At 39.8% G+C, this 22359-nt stretch overlaps 1 protein-coding gene across 1 annotated transcript in view; it reads right to left on the reverse strand.

The window, feature by feature from the left end:
- CNGB3 (cyclic nucleotide gated channel subunit beta 3) overlaps window positions 1–22359 on the reverse strand; it is a 673231-nt gene that overhangs the window by 509655 nt on the left and 141217 nt on the right. The window contains exon 2 of the mRNA XM_086918038.1: window positions 20616–20770. Coding sequence (XP_086774164.1) covers window positions 20616–20770 — 155 coding nt within the window. The remainder of the gene's footprint in view (window positions 1–20615; window positions 20771–22359) is intronic.

A 22359-nucleotide genomic window follows, 5' to 3' on the forward strand; every position in this document is an offset into this window, starting at 1 on the left:
CTCCCTAGTGCGGGATGGCGTTGCCATATCCTCTGCATGGCAAATAGGTCTGCATCGTAAAGAGTCGTCCTCTTTACAATGCGCACCAGTGTGGGCATATCCTCTGCACGGCGAGTAGGTCAGCATTGTAAATAGCCATCCTCTTTACAATGTGGTTGTAAACCAATGCGGTTGTGAAGAGGATGACTATTTACAACGCAGACCTACTCGCTGTTCATAGGATATGCATACGCCGGCCCGCACTCGAGATGCACAAATTTGAATATACTGCATTACACATTATATGGCCTTTTCACAGTGAAATGGATGAAGAAGGCAAAATAAAATAATTTTGCAACATGGAAGTTGTGTGTTTATATTAGAGTTTTTGTTTGAGTAGGACGGATTCTTTTCAAAGATATTCTGACTAGATACTCATCTCCTATCTTCTAGACTTCTCTACATGAGAGGTTATTTTGCCTAATATATTATGTCTGCAGATTTATGACTGTGAAAAATTTCCAATTTGATTTGCAAAGGCGTTATACTTGCACATTGATCTCTCTCTCATCAAAACATTTCATTTGGTTTCTGAACTGACACCTTTTCTCTCATTATATACTTTATTCTATTATAGAATCAAATATCAATTGATGAACTATGTTAACTTTTAATGCTGAAATCCAAAGATTAAAGCTTAATGACTAAGCAGATTTGAAAATATAACCCTTTAGTTCACATCAACTTTCTTTATTGACTGAATTTAAAAGTTTTTAATGATTTATTGATTATGTAGGTGATTGCTCCTCATTTCTCTTTGTCGACAAACAAAGGTCCATAGACCAGTGGCAGGGTTATTTAATGATTACATTTGAAGACTGAGATAAAGAAAACCCCACTTCATCAAGTGGAAGTGAGAGGATGGCTGGTGTAACAAGAGGGAGGAACTGAAAAAACTTGCCCCAACTTAGAATTGCTCATGTCCTTTAAGCCCAAAGCCTGAACCTGAAGTCTGAAGGAGTTGCGGTTTCAAAGATGGTTGCAGTGGTGGAAGTGTGAGTATTCATAGAGTTATGCGGCACAATTGTCTTTTTGAGATTGCAATCTTGTGCTGAGGTAATGTTTTGTGAAATAATGGTGTTTATGCTTAGATGTTCAGTATTTAAAGTTCTTATCGGACTCAAAGTAGTCTAAGATCCTTGGATAGATTGTTGAAAAATGTAGGTGTGATTCGTCTGCTAAAGCTTTTTGGTGCAAATTTGTACGGTACCATCAATTGCACAATTGAGATAGGTACTATAATGTTTTGTTGTGATTGTACTAATATGGACTAGCGTTAGTAGAACCTATTGTGCAAAGGTGAAGCTACGTCAGTCAGGGTGATTTCCTGCTGGTCGAGATTTCATTTGTGTGTATATGTGTGTGTAAGGGAGTTGGATGGTGTTAAAATTCTATTTTCAACTATTTCTTGCATGAATGAACTACTTTGAATTATTTAATGGACCAGAAAAAAGTGTTTTGTTTATTGTGCTTGCTTAGAGTTGTAGAATGTGTCCATGAGAAAACTGTAAAGGAGGGTGAACAGATGTAAGGAGTAGAGGGTTATTTCATTAACTAAAGTGTTAAGTTGTAATAGGTTTGTGAAATAGGAATTGGGACAGAATTGGAGGAAAGTAATGATGTATACGGAATTGTGAACTGAACATAACATTGAAGTTTTTGAATTTGATTAGCCTTTATTTGCTGTTGAATGTTTACAATCATGACATGCTTTTAAGCTCTTAGAGATTTGATTAGGGGAGATGTGACAGTTCCAGTTCTGAATGGGGAGAAAACACCACCGCAAGGTACATCAGTTCATTATGTGGCAACAAATGTAGGGCTCCCTGTTTGTGGCTTTGTCAATCGCACAAGATCAAAGAAAATAAAGGACCATCTACTTTTGATTTAAAGATTATTAAAAACATATGAGAAATGTTATATGAAATGACGGAACCTCCTAGACCCACACAGTACGAAGCAGTAAATGCTTGGGAGAGAGCAGCTCATTCTGAGGAGAAAGAGAAATACCAGAATAGAGCTAGGAAAGCAGTGCAAAATTATGCTGATGCTCAATGGGATGAAGGGCTGCAAAGATGCAGTAAATGTCTAATTGAGTGAGCTAGAATGTACCGAGCTATAATAACAGAAGAGGCTAAAAATAAATTCGAGCAGGGAAATGATGATGAGGAAGCTGCAATGAAAACAGATATTGATAGTGATTCAGGGGATGACATTTTATAAGCTATGTTGCCCTCATGTCGACCTCCATATGTGGATCCTGCGACAAATATAGATGGTGTTACAGCCATTAGTGCTACGTTGGCTACAGCCCATGTTGATCTAAGCACTATTCAGATTGAGAGACCATTTCCAGCACTTTCCATGGTTCCTACACCTACTGAAGCAACCCCTACTGTAACTGTCTGGGCGTTACTTACTCATTCGTGACTGTTCTTACCCCAGTGTCATACGTTGTAACAGCAAAGGCATTGGTAGTGCTGGTTGCTTGACCCAATAAATATTGTTCCAAAAACTGTTGTTTAAAGGTGCTGTAAGAGGGTTCATCCCAACATAACAGAATTTACAAATTGTTGCCTAGACACCACCATACAATGTCCAGTCATTGAGAAAAGGAAGGGGAATTGTTTTCATGATGCCAATTGCACAGGGAGAAACAGAATTATCTGATGACAGACTTTATCCCCTATGGTTTGAGGAGACTTCAGAGAATAAGAGAGTGGGAGAAACAGAGACCATCTATCAGCCGGGAAAGGGCAAGACCTTTAGATGAGCCAAAATTAAAGGTAGAATTAGAAGGAATTCATCAGAAGATACTTGGAACACCAATGCATCACTAGGTCCCATAATGCATGTCACAGGTGACCATTTGTAGAAGGAGAAGTTAATAGTCCCCAAGTGCCATTTCTTATTGACAGAGGGGCTATCTACCCATTCCACTGTTAGAACAGTAGAAGTCTCAGTCCGACCACTCCCAGGAAAGGAGATCCAAGTTGTAAGTGTCACAAATAAATAAATTACTAATCCTGTTTCAGAGAAAGTACCTGTAAAAGTAGGATCAATTTAGGTAGACCCTCAGTTTGTGGTATGCAGATCTAGTTCCGTAAATCCATCAGGAAGAGATCTATTGTGCAGTCTAATTTGCCCTATTTACTACACACCAGATGGTGTTGAATTTTAAATGAATGACAAAGATGTTGAATGTAAAATAGCCAACCAAGAAAGAGCTCAGGGGTATTGCATGTGAGAACGGTGGAGGATTTACCTCCCGAGTGGAAAGCAACTGTGAAAGCAGACGTATGGGATTTCTCGGGGAAAGACAACAGACTAAACAAAGGTGTAGAACCAGTCTGATTAACAATAAAACCAAATGCTGTGTTCCCAATAATGCCACCTTATAATCTAACACCTGAGACAGTGGCTGAAATAATGCCAGTGATTGAAAATGTACTAAAACAAGGGATTTTAAAAGACATTGCCAGTAGTCCTTGCAAATTCCCCATTATGGGCGTATGGAAGCTCATTAGAAAATACAGGATAGTACAAGATCTTTGAAAGATTAACAAGATAGTTGTTCCATGTGTTCCCCTGGTACTGAATCCAGCAACAATATTATTTCAAATTTGTTACACTACTGAGTAGCCTACCATGTGGATCTGCATTAGGCCTTCTTCTCTATTCTGTTGCATGATGACAGACTAGTTCGGTTCTCATTTGTGTTAGAGATAGAGTTTTGGCATGGTGTTCAGTTCCACAAGGCTATATAGAAAGTCCATTGATCTTTAATCAGATCTTGAAAAACAATCTTCGGACTCTATAGATGCCTTGCAATCCAGTTCTTGTCCAATACATTTATTATTTCCTTGTGGCATCAAATACACATGAAGCGTGTGAACCGGATACAATTGCTATTTTAAACCATCTAGCTGAGAATGGGCACAAGTTGTCCCAGAGCAAATTGCAAAACTGTAAAAATGAAGTCCTTTATTCATGATATATCATTGAGAAAGGAATAAAATAACTGTCAAAGGAATGAATAGAGACAATTCTGAAGATGAATTTATCCATAGCTCAGAGAAAGAGGTCAGAATATTCCTGGCTATGGTTGGCTTTGGAAGGCAGTGGATACCCAATTGTTCTTAGTGGCCAAGCCTTTACTGAGGCTGATGCACAAAGATGTGCCTGATCAGCTTCCATGGGACAAAAATAGCTTGATAGCTTTCCTAGAGCTAAAAGAAAATCTCTGCCATGCCCCGGTTATAGGAATGCCTGATTACAGCAAGATATTCACATTGTTTTGTAGTGAGAGGGAGGGCTGCTCTCTCTTAGTGCTTAATCAGGTGAAGGAGACTCTCAAAGACCTGTAGCATATTTTTCTATGACACTTCACCCTGTTGCTGCAGGACTACCCAGCTGCCTTAAAGCGTTTGCGACAGTCAGTGTCAGTATTGAGAGATGCGGGACCCTAGTGATGAGACATGCTCTGACCGTCATGTCCCTTCATTCGGTTGAAATTTTGCTTACTCATATAAAACCACAGCATTTGACAAACAACAGACTTACAAAGTATGAACAACAAATACTTGCTGCAGAAAATGTCATATTAAAAGGATGTCATATGCTAAATCTGGGTACATTCCACGCACCACTCCCACATGCACTGCAAAACTGGATAAACAATCCAACCAACTTTTCAACATTCCACATTTCTCCAAATTAATCCAGTGATCAAAAGTCTTTCCAATGCTTTTTCTCCTTTTCCCACATACATAACAAAATGTATTTTGGAGGCTTTTCATATTTGCGTGTGCCCATCCGGACTTCTTTGAAAATATGATCCAAACGACAACAGGTAGTTCAAAGCAGCATCTCTTTATTTCAAACCCAATGCATTTCGGGCTGTAACATCAGCCCTTCGTCGGGGGTCACTATGAAATGAATTACAGGAACATTCATCATTGCCAAATAAATAACGTTTTTCACAACATACACAAGAATCTTTACTTCAACATTGAATTATTTACCTTTGTGTTTCCAAAAATCTAAAAAAGTGCCTCATCACTAAGATCATCGAAATCCACCCAGCAAGCTTAAAAATTTAACATGAAATAAACAAATACTTTTCTGGTGAAACCCTATAATGGCACAGAGCATACTCTATATTAATCTTTCGCTTTCTGCTAAATCCCATGTTCTTCCGTGTACTAATAGCTGATTTATATTCAACTCAGAGCACAAAGCAGTTCAAACCCTCTTTACACGTTCCTATTTCCCATGTTACCCCTCTCATTCGATAAATGCGGAAACCTCCCCACTATGATACCATTTGTATGAACTGCATTTCTTTTTGCACCCGTGTCCCTACGCCCTAAATAGTTCAGCTTAACGCTTTACCTGCTTTATCTTTTTCTTTTGGTCGCTCGGCAAACGCTTTCAGCAACCAGGGAATTCTCGCGTGTTTGGCCATGCATTCAAGCCCCATTAAGAGTCTACATGCTCCGCCCTTCTGTGAACAGACCAACCGATCACCTGAAACTGTTTATGCTTCCTTGTTGACTACAAGACCCACCCTGCACTTGTTTATGTAAAGAAGCAACGATCGTCAGTGTAAAAAAACATTATTATAATTTTCATTCTTTCCAATACCAAGTCTGTAATGTATCTAGTATTGTTCTTCTTTTTTGCTCTCGCTCTATGAACGAAATTACTAAGAACATGATTACTGCCTAGAACTTTACATTTTCCCAGATGTGAAATATTCAATCTCTCTCACTCTTTATTCAAAAATGTCTTTTGTCCCGAGTGCAAAACCAACAGTTAGGGCTATTATATTTAAATCATGAAAGGGGTGGTATGCACACCAATTTATACATTTTTTGTCTTATAGTCAAATTCTGACTATAAGACAAAAATTTTATAAATTGGTGTGCATACCACCCCTTTCATGAATTACATTATTACCATTGCCTGAGAAGGAAATTGATGGGGATGACATTGAACATGATTGTCTAGATGTTATGTTTATGCGCCAAGACCAAACATTAACATTGAACCTCTCGAAGGGCCAGACTATGTAATCATTGTGGACAGCTTATTTTTAAGAGACAAATAAGTAACTTTGAGAGCAGCTTATGCGGTTTGCACAGTTTAAGAACTTCTCTGATCCAAGAAGTGGTAGAAGCTTCCTGGCTTCAAGGTATTACCTCTGCACAAGTAGCAGAATTAATTCCAGAGTATGATATGTGAAAAATGCAGATGACATTTGGGTTTCAGTAGATGGAAGACCAGAGTTGGGAGACAGTTTATTGTTTCCCATGACACAACATGTTCATGGCCTTGCACACATTGGAAGGGATGCAATGGTTAGCTTGTTTAGGAAAAATTAGTCCAATCCCAGATTTTGAGCTTGAGCTAAAGAGCTATGTCACTCAAGATGCTTTACATGTCAACCATTAAACCATTGAATGTAGGAAGGAAAACCCATGTAACCCTCAGCCACCTTAGAAGATCAGGAGGACCCTTTAACAGGATGCTGTTGGATTTTATTGAAATGCCTTTTTACAATGGGCTGAGATATATCCTACTTATAGTGTGCGTTTTCCCCTATTGAGTGGAAGCCTACCCAACTCAGAGGAATGACAAGTTCACTGTAGCTAAGCTTCTCTTGAGAGAACTTATTCCGAGGTTTAAATATTCAGTTTCCCCAGAGTCAGACCGAGGGACTCATTTCAATAATTATGTCATTTGAATTCTGTGTGTGGCTCTTCAGGTGGAACAGAGATCATACTGTAGCTAGCATTCCATGGTTCTGTGCATAGTGGAGCTAGTAAATTGAACCCCGTAGTCTTGATAGGCCAAAGTTGGTGCAATCACTCCATTGAAATGGCCATGTGCTTTACCGCTGGTTTTGATGAGTCTTCAAAGCACTCCTGACAGGAGAATAGGATTATCACATCATGAAATCCTCACAGGTCGAGCTATGACACTGCCTGCTGTATCTGCAAATGTGCTTATAAACAGCACAGCTGACATGATAATTGAATACTGCAACAGATTAGCTGAAGTGGGGCATTCCGTTTCTCACCAGGTTGGAGCTGTCACTGCCAGTCCACATAAAGAGCAGTGCCACGCCTTCAGCCATGTGACTGGGATTTGGTGAAGAAGCATGTGCAAAAATCCTGTTTGGAGCACAGTGGAAATGCCCCCACCAGCTCACCCTGATCACAAATACTGCTATCAAATGAGCTGGGTTACCTAATGTGGTGCATTCCTCGCTCACTCAGAGAGTAAGGTGTCCCTGTGAAGAAGTAGTGTTATTTTAGCCAAATCCAAGATCTCCTGCACCTGAATATTCAGAGGGACCAGAGGAGGGCTAAGTCCCGCAAACTTCCATTCTGGCACAAGTTTCCGATATCTAGAAATACACACTGAAGAGGAAGAATCAAGAGCTGGAAAAAAACTGTTGATGTATCACAAGAGCAATCAAATAATGCAAATTCAGGAGCAGTGTGAGAAGGGGGGAACACCCCACATGGACATCGGAATTGCCCAATGGTAGGAGGTAATTGAGATTGAGTGTTTCAGTTGAACAAATACCACAAACCATTGTTGTAGAAATGGAATCCAGTAGTATAAGCGAAATAAAAGATTTCCAGACACCAAGGAGATCCAAGAGTGCTGTGTCCGAAATATTTTGCACTTGAATGGACTTTCTAGGTGGAGAATGTGCAGAATGCATTAGGACAAAATCCTAATAAACTGAAACCAGTGTTATTTGAACTTCCATGATATGCCACACTGAGAAATAGCATTGATTAAGAAAAATTTCTAAAACAAACATTACAATCAGAGAACTTAACAAGCACACTTTAGTGGGTATGAAACCTGAATCAATTAAGAAAACGCCTAATGAACTATGTTTACAACTATGACATAAGAGACTGAAATAAATGAAGCTGACAATTAAAAACTAATGAAAATAAATAAAAAGGATTAAGAGACTTCTCCAGAACCAAGGTTGCAGTAGAAGAGAAGGGATACCCCATTTACAAGAAAATGTAGTAGGGTTAGGTATGTCTCACAAAGCTTTCTGTATGTAAGCTGAATGAAATAACTGCAAGTGCTAAAACAAGACGTTTTGCACTATGCACAAGCAGAAACCAATGCAGAATATTAATCTGCCAGCTGCTATTATTCCACTTAAGGGCTGACTGTAGACAAACATTTCCACAACCTTACCATAGCGAAGTGTAGAATGATAATTGTTGTCACACTAATAGTTTTTAGGTCTCGGCCTGATCTAGCGCATGTGCTGGTCTGGCCGAGACATTTAGTAGCTGCTTAAAAAAGCTCTACCTTGCCGGCCACCAACTTGCTAGAACGCGCACAAGCGCGCGCGACGTGCACAGCACTTTTTTCGGTCGCACGTGCGCATAACTCGCGTCACCAGCCGTGATTACTTTCACTTTTACGGCGCTCGCGTGCACCTCAACAGCTGCATTTCTCACAAGTGCCTACAAGGCTGTTCCCCGTGGTGTGAAGTGAGAACATTTGCTGCAGCAAAACCTGCTCAGAGACAGAACGCCTACACCCCGTACATCACTACTACAAAAACATACAATAAAACAAACGTAATTAATGGTTGAATTTCGCAGTTAGATTTATTCCCCGCTATGCACTGTCGAAATAAAAAATGAGTTGGAAAATATAAGTTGATCTGTTTAGTGTGCTCAATTAACTTGCATTGCCGCGCAGGACGCATTCTAAAGCGACTTATCTCTTGAATGTATGGCATATTTGCTGTTAACTACTAGTTGTAAATATACTGCAATCTCTTTTGACAAATAAATCACGAGCCGGGATTTAAGTAATCTCTTCTGTTCACGCTGAGTTTGAGGCCACAAGGAACACATGATGGTGACCTAGCTGCACATAGACAACAAAAGCATCCCCAAGTCAATCGTGAAAGCAGACAATGTCAAAACAGAGACCAGCAATCGCCTACCTACTTACTTACCTCTAGGCACATCAACATTAGACTTGAAAGATGACATGCTGGTTTATTTTGAGAGGGAGAGTACCAGCACCTCTCAAGAGAAATGTAATACTTTTAATTGGAGAGTACCGGCACTTCTCAGAACAAGCTGGACTTCTTTTTTTCCATTTCAAGCACAGGGTTCGGCCCCCATGATTTCAGCTCCATAACGAAAATGCAGACAGCAGAAGTCAGTTTAATACTGCGGCTCAGATTGCAAGAATGGTGATCTATCCTTCAGAGTTTTTCATTGGATGATGGTCGGCGATCAACTTTCTTGATTTGACTCACAACGCACTCTGCACGTCACATCTGTGAGGTATGTGGCCTACGATGGTACACCAGTTAACTATTCCGCTCCTTGCTTTTAAACGTAGGCCCCCACATTACGAGGGTTGATATGTATCGCACCTGATAAAATCCAACACCGCTGGGTTAGAATTCATCAGGAGCAATGAATAACACCCACTTACAAGCTTGTCCTCAAAATGAGGAATAGCGTGAAGATGTTAGTTCTTATTGCACCAAAATCTGCACATCCAGATAACTATTAGGATTTTTTGCTTAATTAATTTTGTCATGTTTGACCTACTGAAATATTTATTTTAAAACAAACTTTATTAAGCACCACAAAGCAATTTCAAGTTGTTATAGCAAGTGCAATACAGCTTTTTCTTTTGTTAATCGTAACACAATGCCCGTCATAGAAATGACATCTTTGCTTGTCTATGTCAGATGAAATAAAATAGTCTAGTGACTACAGCCAAAGAACAGGAAGAATGAATACATACATAAAATACAATTCGGTAAAATATGTAGTAGATGCTTAAACAACCCCACTAACATACAAACCCCCACCCTCCCTCCTGGCCTGTGACTTGCCGAAATATATTGGGAGAAAGCTGCGTCAGTGTGATTTTAAGCACTTAACTTCATGGTATATTTTACTGCAAATACCTGAATTATGCAGGACGGAGATAACGAAGGACTAATAATATGTGGTTGTGAAATTTTACAATTCAATTCACTGTGATTGCAATATAGCCTAGGGAAAACATTATCTGATCCCTGAAACATTTGCACAATCTCTCTAGGCCTCATTGTTTAAGAGTTGTACTTTGTCTAATAATGAGACCAATAAAATGGCTAACTGGTTTCTGTAGTGACTAAGCCAAACTAAGTAATGATTTCACCACTACCTTGACAAAAGCCATTGACAAAATATCCCTTGGCATCCTAAACAGAACCTGGGCTGGAACCGTGATTTGATTTGGATGGCAGGTTTTTGGCTCACTATCTTAGGCTGTAGTGGTTGGAATCTCAGCCACTCAGGCTCACAGCCTAGGAGTCATGCAGCTTTGTACCCAGGCGCTCCAGAAAACTACAATAGACTGTCATCGTATTTTAGCATTTTCATATACTGTTATTTTCTGCCTAGCACTTTTGCCCCACTGACTGGCTAATGTAAATAAACACATTGAAGGTAAAGACATATTTAGCTCCTTGAAGATAAACTTAGGGCTTAGTGTAGTCTCTTGCCTGCAGAAAAGATAGGACCTTTTTTTTTTGGGATAATTTCTAACCAACATCTGAATTGCAGACCAGTGTCCATGTCATGAGGGTCATTAAAGGAAGAGAGTTGCGTGAAATATATTCCACCAGTCCTTACTCTGCTGTGCTGAGGAACCTCTACAGGGACAGTGGTTGGTGATAACTGTAGTATCAAAACGCAACCCACTGTCCTCCCACTACAACTGGAGCACCATGGGCATGCTGATGAACATAAGACCACTCACTAATTGTTCGTCTTGTCCTATATGTATGTCTATGTCTCTTTTTCTCCACAGGTGCAGTAACCTAAAGTCGGGAAGCCTCCTAAACCAGGAGTAACCATAAAGGAGCAAGCTCCTCCCCTATGCACTTTTTTTCACCTTTATATTTTAACTTTCATGTCCCTAGGTCAGGATGAGCCTTAGGGTGCTCATACCGCCAGGGTTTATTTCACTACTTTGGTCCTGACGAATGCCTGGTAAACTCACACCGTTTGTAGGCAGAAACATGTTGACTGATATTTAAATCATTTGGAAATAACCAATCAATTAATTTTGGACCAGTTTCCAACACTCAATTTTTATTCATGTCCTAGTGATCAAGTAATAAAATTAAAAAAAATTTGATACACTTAAGACATTTTTACTATAATTCCTTCACCACCACTAAAATAGTTTCACTGCACACCTGAACTCACAAATAACCTGCTCCGCAGTAGACCTGGCATCGTAGCACACTGGAAAGGCACTCGGCCTCTTCAGTGGGGCTCGATGATGAAGCATGTCACCAACCAGGTTGGAGAGTGAGGGCTTTCCTAACTGACCTAAGTGAGGCCAGTTTCTATCTTCCATTTTTGCTCCTATTGTTGTTCTTTGTGTACTACAGGGCACTCTTCTTTTGTTTGAAAAAACCTAACCGGGGACTAAGAGTGGCTCTTGACTCTCCCTACCTCTCTCCTTGTTGTCTTGTACTTAGCAGCGCAGAGCTGTGAGAGCTGTTTTTACTGAGCTTGGTGGACGTTCTTCCAGCTCTTTTATCTATATCTTGTCTCCACGTACTGGGTACACCATGGCCAACCTGGGTTTGACATATTTGGAGTCAGAGATAGCAGCTATCCTCTCAGACTCTTCGCTATTTGCTGATCCTGCAATCTCCCAAGTAATAGCTCACACCTCTGAATGGGAGAAACTCACAGAGTTAAAACGTGACAGAATTCGGACAATCATGCACGGCAAAATTTTGAAACAATATTTACTCTCTAATACTGCACCTAGAGGCCTCCTTGTCACCAACGCCCCACGCATCTTCTTGAATGATGCTACCTTCCGTGGGCCATGATCGCGTGGCATTGTACCCGCGACTGGTTAGTGCTAATAATAAAAACAGCTCAAAGATTGTCCGAAGCATTAATGGTTGAAATCCAAGAGACAGAATCTAACTTCAAAACTACAATTACAGGCTACAAGAAAAAGCTCGATGAAATTAACAAAGAGCTGAATGAATATAAAGAAAACCTTATGCAATCGAAGGTCAATAAGTTCCAAAAAGACCTGAAGAAATTTGAATTTGAGAAAGTCTACCCCTACTCAGCTGCGAATTATAGCCCACCCACAAGGAACCCTAGCAACTCCATCGATTCAGATGAGGACTCATCTAATAGCAGCGGCTCAAGCAACGGTTCCTTTAAACAAGGGAGAAAAAGAGGCAACAGAGGCAACCGAGGAAACAGGGGTAGATCGGGCTATTTTAACCAACAACAGAGATGGCCTCAACCCCCACAGATGGGAGGTGGTACCCAGCAGTTCCCTTTCCAACAACCCCCCTTCCCGCTCATGGGCTGGAGCCCAGCTTTCATGCCACCACCTAACTTCCAAAACCACTACCAGCCGCCTTTTTTAGAGAGGGGCCGACGAGGAAGACGGAAGAGGAGAGGGACCAATCAGGTTTCCTGGGAAGACGAGGAACTTGTCGGCAACCATACACGCAGCAGAACCCCACAACCAGGGACGAGCGGTCAATGAGCCTCATAACCAACCTATCAAATAAGACACTGACCCCGGCAGAGAACAAGGTTCTGGAAAAAGGACTCGGGTTCGTCCCCACAGCTCGCCCAGACAAGTTTAAACTCCATTGTGAGCTTGCAAGTTTCTTTCGTAAACTCAAGTTGAAATCCTTCTTTGAAGGTAAAGAAGACCCCAATGAAGCAATCCGCAAAGGTGACACTGGCTTAAGGTTGAACTCCACCTTCACCCCGCCACCCCACACTGTCCCGGCGGCTATCCTTGCCTTCGTGCAAGCAGTCTTCCGAGACTTGGAAACCTGTCCAGAACCAACCACATTTGGTAATTTTAGTACTGCTGAATACCAAGCTCTCCAAAATCTTCAGAATGACCATGATATCACCATAAAACCGGCGGATAAGGGCGGTAGGATAGTAATACAGAACACAACAGACTATGAAAAAACCTGCCAGGATCTTCTGGATGAGAGAAGGAATTACATCCCCCTCACCAGAGACCCCACACTCGATCATAAGACACGGATCACCACCCTAGTCAGAAATGCCGAAGGCAACGGACAACTATCCAAGAATGAGGCCGACTTTCTAAGTACCAACGATAGTATCATTCCTTACTTCTACACATTGCCTAAGACACACAAAAACAGACTGCCTCCGCCTGGACGACCGATCGTCTCTGGCATAGGCTCGCTACTAGAACCGTTGTCACGGTTTTGTGACCGTTATCTGAAGCCTATTGTGCAGAATACTCCAACCTACCTAAAGTACACAAAGAGCCTATTACAGCTCTTACAAGGGATCACCTTTGCTGAGGACACCGTGATGCTGGTAACTCTAGACATTGAAAGTCTGTACACCAGCATCCCCCAGGACGATACCATCAAGGTCCTGGGTGCGGCATTGGAATCAAGAAACTGGAACTACCAGACTTCCAAGGCATTCATCATTGAATGTGCCACAATAGCCCTGAAGGAGAACTTTTTATCTTATAAAGGACAGCTCTACTTACAATGCACGGGCACTTCGATGGGCAGTACATTTGCCCCGAGTGTGGCAGGATTGTATGTCGCAGACTTCGAAGCCAAGCAAATCCTACCATCTAACGGACCCTTCACTTCCTCCATACAATTGTGGAGGCGATACATCGATGATGTTTTTTTACTGTGGAAGGGAAGCGACGACCAACTGGAAGAATTCCTACTATGGATCAACACCTTGGACCATAACTTGAAATTTACTCACACCACTAGCAAGACTGAAACTGTCTTCCTGGATTAGACAATCACTGTCACTGGCACGTGCCTGTCAACCAAGACTCACTACAAGCCGACTGCCAAAAATAACTTGTTAGAATTCACGAGCTTTCATTCCCGTCCACTTAAAGAGAACCTGCCTTACGGGCAGTATCTAAGGATCAGGCGAAATTGCAGCAATGTCAAAGATTTTAAGGAACAATCAGTCAGTTTAACTGAAAAACTACAATCTAGAGGTTATCCAGCGTCCACACTCAACAAAGGTTACAAGAGAGCGCATAATCAACCACCTGAGGCTCTCCTTGAGGATAAGACCAGCCATTCAGAGGAAATTCCCCTTACCTGTGTGACAACATACAGTAGCCTCTCTAATATCATGAAAAACTCCATCAACAAAAACTTGAGGATCATATCAGGTATAAAAACCTGGGACAAACCCTTGTTCTCATTCAAGAAGGGGCGCAGGCTCAAAGATGCACTGGTCCATACACGCCCAGTAGAGAGGACACCACCCGAGACACGCTCTGTCACTGACTTATGGGGCTTACCAAAAGTCACAGGGCACTTCCCGTGCTCGGATTGCAGTGTGTGCCATTTAACAACCCCATCCAAATCTCTAACACTTGAACATGGTAAAGTTTGGACGCAAGAGGTGCATACAAACTGCAATTCCTTAAACGTAATATATCTGATCACCTGCCCATGCAACCTCCGCTATATTGGCATGACCACCCGAAAAATAAAACAGAGAATCTGCGAGCACAGGAGCAACATTTGGTGCAAAAAGACGACTACCAAAAATTAGCAGACACTTTCTTGACAGCAATCACACCACTAACGATATAAGGTGGACTTTGATAGAACACATCAATGCTGGCAATAATATCACCAACAGGCTATTTGAAAAGGAACAAAGGTGGGTCTACAGACTGGGGACCCACCTTACTGGATTGAATGATGAGATCCCTTGGAATTCGGTACTAACATGAATCTATTTCATCTTGGGTCAGAACGCATGGCATCCTGAGTAAACTTCACCGATGAATGAAATATGTGGGCACACTGCCGCCTCCATTTGTTGTGAACGCATGGCATCCTGAGTAAACTTCACCGATGAAAAAAATATGTGGGCACACTGCCGCCTCCATTTTATGAGATGTGCTAGTGACCACTTTCCTTAAACCAACCCATTCCGTAGAGAAGGAGCATACTCCCACTAAACAACCCCCACTAGTAACTCTAATAGGAGCATGCCTATGAATAAAACGCACTCAGAGAGACACCTCCTTGTATACATTCAAACATTGTTGAAACTAATTTTTCAATATTGGCTAATGACTAATCATATATCTACTCGTAATACTGATGACTGGCGGGTATATCTCGCGATATGCATCACTGCCAATAAACGTGAGTACATACAATCTACAGTCACAGTACTCATCTAACTCACCTCCGCCCATGATCAATTCTAATACACTGACACCACAGAGATTGTAAATATGAGTTGTAGCCACTAGGTCTGCATCGCTCAAATTTGTGTGCCATTTCGAGTCCTTGTGCCATTCCGTAGCATGTATTAACCAGCGCCTTTTATTTTTATTTTTATTTCTACCTAATACGCCGCTCCGTGTCCAATGTCTTCACATTGACACTGATTGATAAAGTTACACTTGAAACTGAGAAATCGAGCCGCAGTAACAAGTTCAGGCTACGCTCTAGCCTTTTACCATTTCCGCGTCATGTGACTTATCACGTCACTACCTACTCCGCCCGGCGACTGGCCAGCTCACCTGACCCCGCCCAGTCTCAATCGTGGCCACGCCTGTCCCGGAAATGAGCTGCGTTATGATGTGAGGCTTATTAACGATCACACCGGCCCCGCACTTCATCGTCGGGGTCCGGTTCGAGGGTGTCGCAGGTTTCCAGAGGGTGCCTGGCGTTGAGGGCGTGAGTAATAGACCAGCACACGGCGGAATTTCCCCCGGCTACAAATCGAGCGAGATAAGTAACATCCTCTCTGTTTCTGACTGTGAATGTGTCCTTCTCTCTCTCCAAAGGGTGTGCCAATTACGCTACCACCCTCCTCCCTTGACCCATGGTACAGATCGATTTAACCTTACAAGTTAGACATTTTAAATACTAACGCTTCTTAGGTGGGGTCACAGATCTTTAGACCTTTGGTCCATTGATCCTGAACAGGGACACGAGGCCCCTTTTTAAACCTTAGCTACCTTGTTTTACTAGTCCACCTGTAGCCCACAACACCCCTTAAAATTAGCATAATTTCCCACAGGGACAGTGGTTGGTGATAACTGTAGTATCAATACGCAACCCACTGTCCTCCCACTACAACTGGAGCACCATAGACATGCTGATGAACATAAGACCACTCACTAATTGTTCGTCTTGTCCTATATGTATGTCTATGTCTCTTTTTCTCCACAGGTGCAGTAACCTAAAGTCAGGAAGCCTCCTAAACCAGGAGTAACCAGGAAGGAGCAAGCTCCTCCCCTATGCACTTTTTTTCAGCTTTATATTTTAACTTTCACATCCCTAGGTCAGGATGAGCCTTAGGGTGCTCATACCGCCAGGGTTTATTTCACTACTTTGGTCCTGACGAATGCCTGGTAAACTCACACCGTTTGTAGGCAGAAACATGTTGACTGATATTTAAATCATTTGGAAATAACCAATCAATTAATTTTGGACCAGTTTCCAACACTCAATTTTTATTCATGTCCTAGTGATCAAGTAATAAAATTTAAAAAAAATTGATACACTTAAGACATTTTTACTATAATTCCTTCACCACCACTAAAATAGTTTCACTGCACACCTGAACTCACAAATAACCTGCTCCGCAGTAGACCTGGCATTGTAGCACACTGGAGAGGCACTCAGCCTCTTCAATGGTGACCGATGATGAAGCATGTCACCAACCAGGTTAGTGAGTGAGGGCTTTCCTAACTGACATAAGTGAGGCCAGTTTCTATCTTCCATTTTTGCTTCTATTGTAGTTCTTTGTGTACTACGGGGCACTCTTCTTTTGTTTGAAAAAACCTAACCGGGGACTAAGAGTGGCTCTTGGCTCTCCCTACCTCTCTCCTTGTTGTCTTGAACCTCTACAGAAGGCAAAAATAGGTCTAAGAAGTCCAATTCAGGGCAGCGTTTCAGAATAGCCACTCATTATGTACATACGCTCCATTAAAATTCACTGTACATTACTTTCCATTCAAATTAAGAGTGTACGTAAATATATGTCTTGAAAATGGACTTGAATCCAGCCCTCCTGGACCTACGTTGGACAAACACTGCATCAAAAAAATATTGTCCTCAATACTATAAATCATGCTTTTTATATGACCCACAGACCCAGAATGTGCAACAAGGGGCACTCTCCAACTACAAAATTGCTAAACAAGCATTGACATAGCCAATAGGTCTCACTTTTGGAACCTTATAAGTATTTAGTTATGCAGCACAATATCCTTGGTGCAACAACATCAACTGTTAAATGGCTAAACACTTGTAAGGTCCCAAAAGCAAGACCTATTGACTATGCCAATGCTTGTTATATTAGCTTTTATACTACTTTAATTGGTATGAATCTTACACAAGAGATGTAAATATTTATGTCTGCCCTCCTGTACCTACAATGCCTGCACACACAATAGATGAGACGGTACACAGACAAAATATCGATTTTTAAATATCGATATACAAAAATATCGAAGTTTAAATATCGATGGGACAAAATATCGAAGGTAGGTAATATCGACAGTCTTAATATCGATCTTAGTATGATATCAGTAATATCGAAGTTTTAAATATCGATGTCAATAATATCGAAATAAATAACTTCGATGTTACTAATATCAATTTTTAAATAAATTTAGTGTATATTATATTGTATTTATTATGTTTTATTATTTATTTTTAATGTAATTTAATTAAATATTGTCTTTTACTACTGTAGCGGGTTGTGGGTTTATAGGGGAATAGGGTGGGAAGTAATTTAATTATGTTAAATTAATTATTAATTAGTAGGAATTATTAATTAATTAATTGAGAAATAATTTTTAATTAATTTTAATTAATTGATTAATTGATAAATATGTTCTGTAGCGGGTTATGGGTTTATAGGGGAATAGGGTGGGAAGTAATTTAATAATAATTAATTAATTGATATATGTTTGTACATATTTTAATTAATAAATAATTGGTAATTAATTCATATTAATTAGTTAATTAATTAATATCATTTTGTACATATTTATAATTATGAATTAGTTGGTAAATAATTAATATTAATTATTTAATTACATTAATTATAGTAATTTTTTTATATATAATTTTTTGTTATTCTTAATTAATTAATTTGGGAAAATAATATTAATTATTAAATTAAATTAATTACAGCTAATGTGCTAATATATTTACTTTATTGTTATTGTTAATTAATAATTAATTGGTAATTCAATAATATTAATTAATTTTGGGTAAAGGAGTATTTTTAGGGTTCAGGGTCAGTTTTCAGTTTTTGGGGAAAGGGGTATTTTTAGGGTTCTGGGTCAGTTTTCAGTTTTTGGGTAAAGGGGTATTTTTAGGGTTCAGGGTCAGTTTTCAGTTCATGGGTAAATGGGTATTTTTAGGGTTCAGGGTCAGTTTTCAGTTTTTGGGTAAAGGGGTATTTTTAGGGTTCAGGGTCAGTTTTCAGTTTTTGGGTAAAGGGGTATTTTTAGGGATAAGGGTCCGTTTTCAGTTTTTGGGTAAAGGGGTATTTTTAGGGTTCAGGGTCAGTTTGGGTTTTTGGGGTACAGGGATATTTTTAGGGTTCAGGGTCAGCTTTGGGTTTTTGGGGTACAGGCGTACAGGGTAAAAACAAAAAAATATTACATTAAATCAAATAAATAACATTAAAAAAATTTACATTAAATTATTAAGTGTTTTATTTATTTTAGATGTATATGTATTCGTTTTAATTTTTTTAAATATTTTTAATTAATATTTGTAAAATTATATGTATTTTAAAATTATTTTTACATTATTATTAATACATTTAAAAAAACGATATTTTTGATTCCGATATTTTTGTACTACGATAATATTTTTTCGATATTTTTGTACTTACCTTTATGAAGATAGGATTCCGATATTTTTGATGTCGATATTTTTGCTCCGATATTTTTGCATTTCGATATTCTGTCTGTCGATATTATGCCAGACATTCAGATGAGACAAAATGTAAGGCTTTATTCATAGAATATTCAAGAGAATAGCTTTCGACAAATGTATATTCTAAATTAGTTCAAGAATACACACAAACTTTAGATACAAAGAACTGTCACATTTGTGCTCATTTACCTTCTTTAGCTTCGGAGGAGATGACATATCACCATATCCCATTGCCATACACAATTACAAGTAGTATTTTGCTTAGTTTATTTTATAGACAGGAACATTTTGAACATTATTTTTCCAGTTATGACATGATTCTTTCTAAAGTTCCTCTTCAGGAAAGAATGTACCCTCATCTACGAGCAAAGCATATGGAAATTACATTGTATTTCTTTAGATCACCCTCAGTCATAAATACTGTTAGGGCACACAAAAATAACTTAATCTGTCTAATAAGACCATTAGCAAAGACATTCATACTTACATTAGGGGAAAGGCGAGCAACAAGTATAGTTGCAAGAATATGTTTTAAGAAATGTTTGGAAGAAAGTAGATGAATATAAAAAGAAAATGTTTTATCCAAAGTTGAAATTAGATAGAAGATAAAAAGGAAAATTATTTACAAAAGAACAAATCAGGTTAGAAAAACAAATATTGGAATTAGTAATTGTGAACAAACGTTTGAAGCTTAGGGGGGACCTGTCCAAATATTAATAGGGAAAGACAGCAGTTATTTCTGTAGGTTATTTTGTATTTGGACAAAGTGCTTATTTTCAGTTTCCAGCTGTTTGGGAGGGAGTTTGCTATTCAGCTTTGCTGTTTCCTAAAATGTATCATGTAAATAGAATAGAGGCTTAAACAATGACACCGCCCCATAGGCAACTACCTAGTATTAATGATGGGACACAATTAGTGGGGGATATTTTTGGTGCAATAATAGTACCATTAGGAGTAGTCTTTAATGATGGGAAAATTAGAAAGCTATCAAGGTAGTAGACAACTTAGCTATTAGTAAATCTGGTGCCTTACTAGCAGTTAACACATAATTAGTGCCTATCAGATCATGGTTCTGCAACATTGATTAGCTTTAGATATCTTTTTAACTGAGAAAGGCAGAGTCTACAAAATGCTGAAAGCTCAACATTGCCCCTTGTATAACACTTGATGACAGTAGAAAGATAGAAGAATTTGCAAAGAACATTTCTGATTTAAAACCTGAATTAGAACTTTTACAAAATTCTACTATATTAGGGAGCTTAGGGAAAGGAGTTTCACCATCAACAATTGGTTTGCAACAGTGGATGGCAGATTTTTTATGTCTTATTGAGACCTATACTAACCAATGCTATTTGCTTAATAGCCTTATATGCTTTATACAAAGGGATTAGATGATATTTAACTAAAAAGAAGAAGAAAGAATACAAAAGAAAAATAATAGAAGAATAAGAAATGGAGGAGAGAGAGAATATAGGGTACCACCTTTATAAAACACAACATAATTACAAAATTTTTTGCTTGGGCTGAGATACATACTTACAGGTCACAGGACTAGTTTCAGCTGAAGAGGCTTCCAAATCCACAATCCTCTCCTTGTAGAGGCGGGTCCGTTGCCGCATTCTTCTGACAAGTTCTTGAATTTGAAGTTCTGCATATTCATTAGATATTGGGCTTGCAGTTTCAGTGCGTTTTGTGCTGTGTACAACAAAGCAAGAGGGTCAGAATACTTGACTTGTAAGAGCACCAGTTTAAAAAATTTGAAACCTGCTGCAGTTTTGTATGATTTAAGCAAGAACAAAATAAACTGAGATACAAACCTAAAAGAGCACTTAAAATGAGCATGCATAGTTGAAAAAAGAATGAAATACCGATCTCAAGTAATGTGTGGCTTTTACACTCCACAAAGAATAACTATTTACACTCCCCATAAAATCACCATCACCATCACTTCAATTCTTCAATTTCAAGTTAAGGAGAAATGTTATCCTCTTGCAGTGTTCATTATTGTCCCTTTCCCTTTGGAAATAGAACATTTGCAATCTGCATCTGCGGTCAAACTTAGAAGTTCATTAGATAACTGCAAATTAAAATGTCTTTTTTTAAGCGAACACTTCAAATATAATAAAAAAATACAATAACAGTCAAAATAACACACATTAACAAAACTATCTTCCCACAAATTTCTTTGTCTACACAATATACAATTATGCAGATCAATAAATAAGTTGGGACCCAATTTTAGGCTTGTCATTTCACTGTGTGCGAGATCGGTGCTGCCAGCGCTCTCAATGCTTTTTTAAAATATTGTCACTATTGCATTCTATGTGTTAGAAGTCTTCACAAAACATTCTAAAATTGAATTGAACCTTCCGTCATCACTCCAACGCTCCAGACAACACCCCTAGGCCTTAACCAATCGGCCGAGAGGGGGAGGAGTCAGAGGCGGGGCACTAGCTCAAAAGCACACCATAGCGCGAAAGCAGGAGATTTTAGGCTTGTCATTTCACTGTGTGCGAGATCGGTGCTGCCAACGCTCTCTATGCTTTAAAAAAATGGTCACTATTGCATTATATGTGTTAGAAGCCTTCACAAAACATTTTAAAATTGAATTGAACCTTCCGTCATCACTCCGACGCTCCAGACAACACCCCTAGGCCTTAGCCAATCGGCCAAGAGGGGGAGGAGTCAGGGGCGGAGCACTAGCTTAAATGCACAACACTACGCGGAAGTGCAGCAGACGTGCGCAGCGGGCACGGCGGCGGATTGCCGAAGGCACGCCAAAGGCAAGCCCGTCTGCACCCGTCCACGCCTGGACCGGGCCTAGGACCAGTCCCCCTGGCCCGCGCGTGTTCATCACAATTTAAAACCGGTGGAAAAGACATGTGAGTATAGCTACACCACTGACAAACTGCGTCTTTAGCTTTACTCCCAATCTAGAAGCCAGGATCACTAACTTATCGAGCGACCCAGCTCCTCAAACTCCTCATAATAAATCCTTCACCTTTATTAGTATTAATTGTCGCTCACTGCCAAAACACAAGTTTGACATCTTTGATTTGCTTCTAATCGACCAACCAGACGCAGTCTTTCTTACAGAGCCCTGGCTCCATGAGAGCTCAGGCCCAGACATCGCAGCAGCATTACCCACCAACTACGCCATAGTAAGGAAGGATCGCAATATAAAAATAGGTGGAAGGATAGCGATTATTTTTAAGAATGTATTCAAATGTGACTTTGAGCATCTGTCCATTCCATTATGTGAAGCTGCTTTATTCAAGCAGACT

The sequence above is a fragment of the Lissotriton vulgaris genome, chromosome 4_1 (genome assembly GCF_964263255.1).
Source record: "Lissotriton vulgaris chromosome 4_1, aLisVul1.2, whole genome shotgun sequence".
Taxonomy (NCBI): Eukaryota; Metazoa; Chordata; class Amphibia; order Caudata; family Salamandridae; genus Lissotriton; species Lissotriton vulgaris.